This window comes from Delphinus delphis, chromosome 20 (genome assembly GCF_949987515.2).
Source record: "Delphinus delphis chromosome 20, mDelDel1.2, whole genome shotgun sequence".
NCBI classification, from domain to species: Eukaryota; Metazoa; Chordata; class Mammalia; order Artiodactyla; family Delphinidae; genus Delphinus; species Delphinus delphis.
In genome coordinates, this window is record NC_082702.1 from 23,199,126 (window position 1) to 23,210,357 (window position 11,232).

The window sequence follows — 11,232 nt, forward strand, 5'->3', positions numbered from 1 at the left end:
GGAGGGGAAAGTGGTACATCAGGTTAGAAATAGTAGGATGAGATCCAACTGTAAAAAGCCTTGAATACCATGCTAAAGAGTTTGGACCTTTGACTACAAGGAGAAATCACTGTGAGTTTTTAAACTAGAGAGTGACATTATCACATCTGTGTTTCAGACCACTAATCTTCATGGCTGTGTGGAGTCTAAATTTTTAAAAAGAGAGGTCATTTAGGAAGCAAAGATGATATGGTCTTGAAGCAGAGCAGTGGTAGTGTAAATGGGAAGGAGGAGATACTTATAACATGATTCAGATATAAAGTCAACTGCAATTGGTGACTTAAAGGATGTCTAGGGGTGAGGGAGATGGAGGCACTAAAGAGATTGCTAGTTAAGTGACTGGTAGATGGTCAAGCCATTGTTCACTCAGTAGCATGTACCCAGCATCTACTACCCAAAGTCACCAATATACAAAGAGTTCTTGTCATCTTACGCTGTTTACATCTTATAATCTAATCATACATCTTCATCTTTGGTTTCCTGTATCCTTGTTGACCTTTGTTTCCTGTCTTCTCTCAACAACTTTAATTTCCCCTCCCTTTCCTTGGTTGCTAGCAGTGTTGAAGATCTCATGCTATGTAGGAACAATCCTTCCTTCAAACTCTTAACATCCTGGCACTGGATCAGAGTTAGAGGAATGGATTTTGAACCGTTTTTAAAAAACAAAAAACCCAGAAGATTTCTGATCAAAAAGAAAAACTAGGGACTTCTCTGGTGGCGCAGTGGTTGGGAATCCACCTGCTAGTACAGGGGACACGGGTTCGAGCTCTGGTCCAGGAAGATCCCACATGACGTGGAGCAACTAAGCCCATGTGCCACAACTACTGAGCCTGTGCTCTGGAGCCTGCGAGCCATAACTACTGAGCCTACGAGCCACAACTACTGAAGCCTGCACATCTAGAGCCCATGCTCCGCAACAAGAGAAGCCACAGCAATAAGAAGCCCACACACCGCAACAAAGAGTAGCCCCCGCCCATCACAACTAGAGAAAGCCTGCCCGCAGCAATGAAGACCCAACACGGCCAAAAATAAAGATAAATAAAATACATTAAAAAAAAAGAAAAGAAAAACTAGGGAATTCCCTGGCAGACCAACGGTTAGGACTCTGTGCTTTCACTGCCAAGGGCCTGGGTTCAATCCCTGGTTGGGGAACTAAGATCCTGCAAGCCATAAGGCACAGCCAAAAAAAAAAAAAAAAAGGCTTCCCTGGTGGCGCAGTGGTTGAGAGTCCACCTGACAATGCAGGGGACACAGGTTCGTGCCCCGGTCCGGGAAGACCCCACGTGCCGCAGAGCGGCTAGGCCCGTGAGCCATGGCCGCTGAGTCTGCAAGTCCGGAGCCTGTGCTCCGCAACGGGAGAGGCCACAACAGTGAGAGGCCCGCGTACCGCAAAAACAACAACAAAAATCTAGGGTAACGTTAGATATTTGACAATTCAGCAAATATCACAACCATCTGTACCAATGTATCTTGATAGAGGACACTATTCCCCAACGCATATCATCCCAGTCAGGTGATACAGAACTGGTCAAAATTTTGTGATTATACCTTTCCTCCTGATTCACGGGCATAACAATTTACCAATTTTTAAATTTATAATTCACAGTATTTAAGCAAGTAATACAAAACCAGGCAGAAAGGGAAAGTAAGAAATCAACAAACTGAAACCAGGAGAGCAACAGTAAAACTACGGTAAAAAGATGAATTGTGCCTAGAAAATTATTCTACATAATGACTAATAAAAATTTGGCTTTGTAAAACACTTGATTTATGGAATTTACACAGAATATACAACTGAGGTAGAAAAAATCACATTAAAAATAAAATTACAAGACCAAATAACCCTATTAAATCTTCTCTACTTTATTTAGAGTGTTGCTCACAATTTCCCCCTGCCAAATGTTTAAAACAGCTATTCACAACTCTTATCAACCAAATGAACTGTTGCCACTGAATTAAAAAAAATGATATATAAATAAGGCAAATTTGCACAACAGTTAGGGACAGAAATATTTAGTGATAGCTATGGTGATATAGTGGTGACTATTAATCATTCTAAATTCGGTGTCATAAGAAACAGTTTTCGCTTAGTTGTATAACAGGATCTTTGTAAGCTGCTTGCTATAATCAGGCTGAGACAGTAAAACAAACTCTACTGATGCCAAACATTGGAATTATCTAGTACATGAAACAGTGCTGTCGTGCTCTGTTCTGTCCTTAATCCCAATCTATGTGCCACTTGTTCCCTTCTTTCTCTTACCAAAAGGGTCAATAATTTCTCAAATCCAGAGATACCTCACACTTTGAATTCAAAGACAATGTACCCAGGAAGGCACTAATTCTTTAAGGCAGAAATATATGCCAAAATAAAAATTCTAAACTCCACAACCACAGAGTTTGGTTATGCAGAGAACCGCCTGTGATCTGATGCTTGGAAAAAGGTACTGTCCACCACTTATGACCTCACCTCTGGTTCTGGAGTTTAATGTAGTGTAGTTTAATAACCAGTGTACAGATCTGACTTAAAAATGAAGGCTTAAATGATAAAGACAGGTGATAGTCAAGGTATTAAATACAAATCCTCCAAGGTACTCCTTTTAACCCTGAATCATGGTTATCAGAGTTCTCTACTGCAATCCTGTCCCCAGACCTTCCAGTTTAAGGCCGTACTTTCCAATCAACTAAAAATCAAGGTCAGGTTTATTCTTTCCACTGTTACTTAATAGTGGCAACTCTGGCCAATGCAATAAATACTGGAAAGGAGATAAAATTATTATTTATAGACAATGTTATTTTAAAACCTAGAAGTCCCAAGAGAATTACTTGGAAAATGATTACACCTATTAAAGGAAGAGAGTAAGACCAAAATAAATTAAACAAACAAGTAAGTAAATAAATTTAATACAATGGAGAATATGTTTTGGATAATAAAACAATGTAAAAGTAACATTTCTTCCCAGTAAGTCATACAATATTTAATGATGTTTTAATAAAAATCTTAGTGTGTTTTTTTGGTACTTAAAATGCTTCTGATGGTCATCTTAAATACTTTTTTATAGTGGCCAAGGAAAATATAAAAATAAAAGACTAAAATACATAAAAATAATATACTTACTATAAAGCTACAGTAATTATAAAATGTAGCCACGGTAGAGGAAGAAATAGATGATCTGTCAACAAACATTACTAGCGTCCACTGTATTTCAGGCAGTGAGTCAGTCCCTGGAACTACAATGAACCAAGAAGACATGGTCCTTATTCTCAAGGGGCCTTTAGATAAGAAAATGGAAGAGGAAAAGCTCAGAAACAGACATACATATCCCAGAATTTATTAAAATATATGTGATATTTGAAACACTTGGTGAGAAGACAGTTTTAATGAATGGTTCTGGGATAACTTGTTAATTATTTGGAAAAAAAAAGTAGGTCCCTACTTCAAGCTATCAATAAGTAGGAAAATAAATAGCAGATTGAAAAAAACATTATATTTATACTTTTGGGAGAACACCTTCATTTACAAAAGACAGGAACATAAATAAAAACTACAAATAGATGGGATAAAAGATTATGCCACCAGGAAAATGTGCCAAAAAAATGCAGAAATTCTGCCTTACTAATATTAAAAAGAATGTAGATTCTAGTGTTGGTCAGGATATAGGAAACTGACTTATTCTTATTCTGCCACTGGATTGTAAACTGGCACAGCTTTTGGGAGGTTAATCTGGTAATATATATCAAGGCTTAAAAATGTACAAATCCTACTCAGCAGTTCTTCCAGATCTGAGAAATGAATCATTGGGACAGTAGTTCTCAGACTTTAGTGTGCATCATATTCATCTGGAGGGCTTATTAAAATAGATTTGGTGGGGGGTTACTTCCAGAGATTTTGATCCAGTAGGTCTGGGGGTGGGGCTTGAAAACTTGCATTTTAACAAATTCCCTACTGATGCTGAAGCTGTTGGCCCTGGCACAACACTTTGAAGACCACTACAACAGGAGAGTGACAGTACACTGAAAGAAACAGAAACAAGTTGCCTGTTTTCTCCTTTGGTGACAGTAGGAGCACGTGTGGGCCAAGATGGATGGGGCGGGGCAGAGGGTGGGCACAAGGAGTTGATGAGTTGATTTTGGAAATGCTGGTGAATGCTCTACTACATATATGTATGTATATGTATTCTTATAATGTCCCTACAAATATCTCTTGTTTCTGAACATCTGCACTTGCCACGGACCTCCCTCTGCTTCTACAAAATAATGTTCACACTGCTAAAAACCTGCTTTTTCTAGGAACTCTCCCAAGGTTAGTTTTATTAGATAGCATTCATACTTTTCACTTCTGTAACTCTCTATCTCTGTATGGTTTTGTTTCTTTCACTGATTTTGCACACTCCTATTATGTTAGCATAAGGTTTGGCATGAGTAATAAAAAACCCAAACTAGTAGTTTAAACAAGATAGAGTATATTTCTCTGACAAGTAAACAAACTGTGCAGGTAAGTAGTCAAGGGCTAGAGTGGTGGCTATACCATTACTAGGGACCTAAGCTCCTTCTGTCTTATTGCTCAGTTGTGCGTGACTTTCATTTCCAGGCTCATCTTATGGTCCAATATAGATGCTAGAGTGCCAGGTTCCATATCTTCTTTACAGCTACCATGTCTGCATTACAGTCAGCAAGAATGAAGAAATGACACAGGGCATTCCTCCTTCCTTTAAAAACTTTTGCCCAGAATCCACAATGATATCAAAATAAAAATTTTAACTGAACAACAGATATACCACCACTTCCCCAAAGTTGAACCCACATCTAACTGGTCAGACTTATTTAGTCACATGGCCACACTTAATCCTAAGGAAAGCTGGAAAATCTAGTATTTATTTTGGGTGGTTGTGTGCTTAGTTAAAATTCAGAGAATCACTGAAAGGTAAAATGGATACTGGAAGAAAACTGGCTATTTCTGCCATAGTCCCCTATAGCCTACTCTGTCCCCAGCAGCCAGAGATCCTTTCAAAACATAAATCAGATCACATCACAGCCTTTCATAAAATCTTCCAACAGAGTCCCATTACATCTAGAATAAATCCATACTCCATATTCTGACTTCAGAGGTCCTATGTGGTGTGGCACCTGACCATCTATGGCTACACAGGTCTTCTTCCCATTACTTTAACACACCAAGCTAATTCTAGCCATAGGGACTAGTTATTCCTTCTGCCTAGACTCTCTGTGCATGGCTGGTTCCTTCCTGTTATTCAGGTCTTCTGAGGCCTCTCTGACTGCTAAAGAAGCTCTACATTTTCTTCTTCATCTTGTTTTATTATACAAATAATATTTTAATTATTACTTATATTACCTGCTATTTTCTTGCTTATTATCTGTCTTTTCCTACTAGAAAGAGGGACTTGTCTCTCTGAACCACTGATGCATCTCTAGCGACTAGAAGACTGGCTGGCCCATAATAGCACTCAACAAAAATTAGATGAATACATGAAGTGACTAAGCAAAATCCTGATTATACTTTCTTTGTAACTATAACATATAGTACAGAGCCCCACTAACAAATTAACAAGCACACATCTTGGTTAACAGCAGGCACAGAGATGACCCAGCTTATCTGAGCATAAATCAGGGGACAGAAAAAGAATTTTTTTTTCTTTTTCAGATATGCTACTACTCTTACTTTTCTCAAGCTGACTCAATTTACCTTTGTTAGTAATTAAATGTACCTCTTTCTCAGCCTTCCTATTTTTAGCATCTAAGCAGTAAACATAAGGTTTGGTAAACCTATCATGAGACTCCATAACTTAAGAACCGCCTAACTGGTCTCCCTGCTCCTATTTTCTATAATGAAAGCAAAATGGAGTTCAATTAGAGTCCATATACTACTTGAGGTAGTAGTAACTTGTTTTCCATTAGCTATGTTCCAAAGAACAGAGAAGTACCCTAATTTAATCAAACTCAATTTTACTTTGTAGTTAAGAAAGAAGATGGATCTTGGTGAACTTTGGGATCACTCCACCCTCCACGTACTACTCACATTGCCAATCACTTATAAGAAAGAGTAACTGCAGAAGTGTTTTCTCTTTCCTGCAGAATGTGACAACCTTCTTGTTAGTCAAATGCTCTTGAGATGGCCGTTTTGTATGCTCTAATTATACAGGAATCCTCAGACATACACAACAACTATCATCAGACTTTAACACGACCAGGTCACATTTTGAAGAGTATTTGATATCTTCTCACCCACTAAGGCTATAACTTCCAATACATTACTCTAGGCATATTTAAACCAACATGTTTTAATGTCATTTTGACTAGGACGAATTGAACTTTCAGATTAGTACACCCTGTAATTTTGTTAACAAAGATGCTAAAAAGTGTTAGTTCTTCGGGGGCCACTCTGATTAGTGACTGAGAGGGTGAGGGCCCTCAGCAATCAGAGCAACCTTGTTCTTATCTGTTCTTTGTTTAGTTTTTAAGTACCCACTCATAAGAGTTCCTCTGAGAGAGTTCTGTTAAGGAAAGTTTGGAAACCCACTGGATTAGATCACCTTTTAGGATTCCCCTTTCTAACTCAAACACCACAATAACTAGGATCTCAAAGGGCCCCAGGGACACATTAAAAAAAAACCCCAAACCAACAGGGACTTCCCTGGAGGTCCAGTGGTTAAGACTCCACACTCCCAATGCAGGGGGCATGGGTTTGATTCCTGGTCGGGGAACCAAGATCCCGCATGCCACAGGCAAAAAAAAAAAAAAAAAAAAAAAAAATTACTGTGCAGGATCATAAATTTTAAAATGACAGGAGATTGTGCTGAATGGGTAGTAACCAAGGGCAGAACTTGGATTATTTTTTAGAATTTTAAACATGAACTTTACTTATAGTTTATCTTTTTTCTATCTTATTCCTAAAAGGACTGAAAATGGCTTTGATTTGAACTTGTTTTGTAATGCACATGTACGTGTATTACAGGGCTGCATGTTTTTCCTAAAAGGTGAGTTTGGTTTCAAAACACAGATAATTTTTCAACTGTCAGTATTAAAATATTTTCTCCAAATGGGGGGAAAAAGTCAAAAAGTTAATTTTTCCCAAGGCTATGTTTAAAAACTTCCCTATTAAAGGGATAAGTTCTCATTATGGTACTTATTTGTGTACGGTTTAATTTCTTGTAAGAGGCTTAAGGATGAAGGACAGGAGTTAATATTTGTCACAGTCTCAGATAAGATTTTTAAAATATAGTGCCAAGGGATAGTTATGCACTGTAACACCATAAATTTAACCACAGTTTATACAGATTTAAATGTAACTGCGTCTAATAGGATTCTCCTGAAGCAAGTGTGCAGAATGAATATGAATAGTGAAAAACGGGTTTATAAAACTAATGTAATATTTTCATGTGACTATGATACTTAACTTTGATAGAAGGCAAATCAAATTTTATAAGACCTGGAGTGATCATAAACAGTTAAAAGTGAATTATTCAGATTTAACAATATATGAAAGGTTTAAAAGCCCAGCAGAGTTATCCTTTTGTTCTCACTACTGGAAGTAAAACAAAGAATCAATGGCATCTTAAAGTTACCTTCTGCTTAAAATTTCACACAGTCATTATGGCTGATTTGTTTTAGTAGAAACTGACCATAATATTCCAAAGGCGGCTTTTGGTAGGTAATATCCATAATTATGTAAATGTTAAATAACTGCTTCTGATAAGAACCTCTTCAATGTTGAAACAATTTACACCTTACAGCATACTTAAGGGCTACTTTTTCATGCATTGGTGCACACAATGAATGGTAGCACTGGGAAAAGCCAATATTTTTTAAAAGGTAATTTTTAAAAATTAAAAATACCAATGTTTATATAGGTAACAAATGCATTTGGTTTAAAAAAAAATCAAGTGATACAAATGGGTGTGCAGTGAAACAGAAGTCTTCCCTTTACTCTTGTTTCTCAGTCTCCCAGATCCCTTTCTCAGAATCAACTTTTGTTAATTTCTTGAATCTTTCCAGACCAATTCCCCATATTTATAAGCACATATACATAAACTTTAGAAGACTTAAAAATAGCTGGCTTTCTCTCTAGTAAGCCTAACAGTAACAAGTTAGCTTGAGCTTTTAAAAATACACCAGCATGTAAAAATAGTGTAGGTTGGGTAAAATTAAAAAAAGAAAAGCCAGATACTACATTGTTTTCACTGTAGCTCTGCCATCAACCACAGAATCCTTTCCTGAAAGGTGCAACAACTAAATGCTTCACCACGGTGGCCAGAGAGGGCAGTGTGTACCAACGACAAAGGCAAAGGCAGAAAAGCTGCAAAACCCTTCACCATTCCAGGAGTATCAGAGATTCCGTCCTATCCAGTTCAGTTTCAAGTTCTGCAGGTAAAGCTGTATAATAGATCTACGTGATTTCTCCCCAGAGGGGGCTACTCAGATGGAATGTCATTATTATTGAACACCCTAAGGCAAAGAGGACAACGAAGCAATTCACATAAGGAGCACTATCAGAAACCCTACTATGCATAGAATTTATTTTGAAAAAGTAAAACAAAATCTTAATTTCCAAGGAATGGCGATATAAATTGAGAGTTACAGAAAGGAAAGACTACAGAAATTGATTTCAGAGATATAAAATTTTAATACAATGAGGAAATCATTAATAATTTATGGGGTGACTGCGAAACAATCACCAGATAGAAAGTCTTAGGTTACCTTAGCACAAACTGTACATATAAGTATACAGTGGGTAGTTAAATTGCTGAAATATCAATTATGAATTTAGGAATATCTGAACAGTAGATAATTTGTGCAATTAAAATTTAAAGCAAAATTATACAGAATTTTCCAGTAAAACAAATTTGAAAAGTGTTAATATGGAGTGGGAAAAAACCCAACATTTTTCACTGTACAAATATCAAGATACAATGAAAAGCGCTAATCAATGCCTTAACTCCTTACCCAATATTTAAAAAACGGGAATATTTCATAACATTACAAATACACAGCTATTCAGTTTTCAATCGAAGTCAGTAGCGGAAAAGGGAAGCCCTTTATTGGTGGTGGTGATTTTCCTCCGAGGACCGAAAACAGGATTTATTCATTCCGATTTTCAGAAACAACTTTCTATCACCATCTTGATTATCTATGTATATAAATTTTAATCTAAAATAACACCTCCTGGAAAATGCAAAGCAGCTGTAGTATGTTTTGGAGCTTTGTGTACTTGGCAAGCCGACTGTTTTAATTCCCGGTACAACAAATCATAAAGAACCAGATACCGGCGGCAGGGTATCCTGAGGTCCCGGGAAGCGCCAAGGCACAGCCCCGAGCAGCGGCGCCCGCAGTGGTGCCGCAGCCTCCGCGGCCGCAGCAGGTGGGACCCGGCCGGCGGGGAGGCCGTTCCGCCGCACGCCACCGCGGGGCTTTTCAAGAACAGCTCCGCGACGCCTCAGCTGGGGTTTTCATTGTTTGCTCGGAATGACTTTGTTACTAATGCTGAAAAAGAGCGGCCTACGCTCCACTCACACAAACCCCACAACTTTGCAAAGCGATGTGCGGAATTTCGAGGAAGAGGCGCGAGGGCACAGCTCGGAGGGCCGGCCGAGCCGCCGCGTCCCGTTGAGCTCCCCGGTTCCCCCCGCCACGGCACGCAGAAGGCTGGGGAGAAGCGCTCGGGGAGCGAGTCGATCCCGGCGGGAGCGGGGGCTCCGCGATCCGCTCGCGCCAGACAAAGGGGCGCGTCGGACGCCCGGCGCCGGGCAGGGACACGAAGACGCCGGCTTCGCCCGCAGGGGGCGCCGTCCGCAGCTCTGGGCGCTTACCTTTGAGGACCGAGCAGAGCTGCTCCAGGGCCATGTTCTCGAGCTGCCCGGCTCTTCGCGAGGGGCCAAGGCGGCGACGAAGAGGCGGCGGCGGAAGCGCGGCGCTCACGGCTCAGCGCGGCGGCAGCCCCGCTCCGTCCCCATCGCCCGCCACCAGGTTGCTACCCGCAGGGTAGGACTCAGGTCCTGCGGCCCGCCATGCCCCAACCTCCAGGCGGGCTCTCGCGCTGCCCCAGTCCCCCGACGGGCGCCGCCTCCTGCTCCGCGGCGCTCCGTCCCATCGACCGCCTCGCTGCCGGGGAGCGCGGACGCGAGGGATCGGACCTCCGCGGGCCCGTCCGCCTGCAGCCGCGGCGCAGGCCCCGCTGAAGTGGCGGGCGCGGCGAGCCCACGCTCATTTGAGCAGAGAGCGCTAGCGCCGCGTGCCGGCCGCACCGCCGGCGCGCATGTGCCCGCCCCCCGCCCCCGCCCGCGTGCCCCTCGCAACTCTCCCGGCCAATCGCCTGGCGAGCCCGCCCGCGGCCTCGCACCCTGGGTGGGCGGTGCTCCCCTCTGGCGACCGTTTTGTTGGGGGCGGGGCGAGAAGGTTCGGGGCGCCGCCCTCTCGCACCCCGAGAGGCCGGCGCAGAGGGAGAGCCCGGCCTGCGCCCCGCAGATCCGGGCCGCGGGGTGGGCGGGTCCGAGCCCTCGAGGCCTGCCTCCTGAGGGAGGGCTGGGGCCCGCCACCCACCCGGTTCGGCGGCCCTAGTCCGTCTGCCCACCTCCGTCCGCCCTCGCAGACGGAAGGGGGGCACCGATCCCATGTCCTCTTAAGACCTCAATTCAAGGTCAAAACTCTGCCCTGCTCAGCCCTTCTCTACTACCTGCCTCGGCAGGGGGCGCGGATCTGGGCGGGGCTCAGGGCAGAGCGGGTCTGTTTAGCGCCAAGGGAGTTAACCTGACCAACGGTAATGATTACTAAGATTTGCGGACCGCTTCCCAGATTGCCAGGCACAGCACCAAACATTTTCCATATCAATTCTGTAATCCTCGATTCACTTCCTGCGGGATAGGTACTGTTGGAGGATGGGAAAAAGGAGGCCAGGAAGGTTAAGTCATTTGTCCAGAGCCACACAGTGAAAGAGGGAGGCAGGGCTGTAAACCCAAGAAATCTGCCTCCAGAGACTGCCCTCTTTACCACCAAGCCATGCTGATGGGGTCACCTGACTCCGCTGATAGCAAATCTCCAAATTTGCAAACAACTGCGTGGTATTCTGTTTTATTTTCTCTATAGTGATTATCACGCTCTGAAATTACCTTGCCTATCTACTTGTTTATTTTTGTTCATCACCTGTATCTCATTTACCCCCACTATTAAAATATAAGTTGCTTG

At 42.1% G+C, this 11,232-nt stretch overlaps 1 protein-coding gene across 3 annotated transcripts in view; it reads right to left on the reverse strand.

Moving 5' to 3' along the window:
- The window catches only part of NETO2 (neuropilin and tolloid like 2), a 72,202-nt gene extending 61,994 nt beyond the window's left edge, over positions 1–10,208 (reverse strand). For all 3 annotated transcript variants that reach the window (XM_059999127.2, XM_059999128.2, XM_059999126.2), the window contains exon 1: positions 9,861–10,208. In XM_059999127.2, coding sequence (XP_059855110.1) covers positions 9,861–9,894 — 34 coding nt within the window. In that variant the 5' untranslated portion in view covers positions 9,895–10,208. The remainder of the gene's footprint in view (positions 1–9,860) is intronic.
- Positions 10,209–11,232: the final 1,024 nt, after the last annotated feature.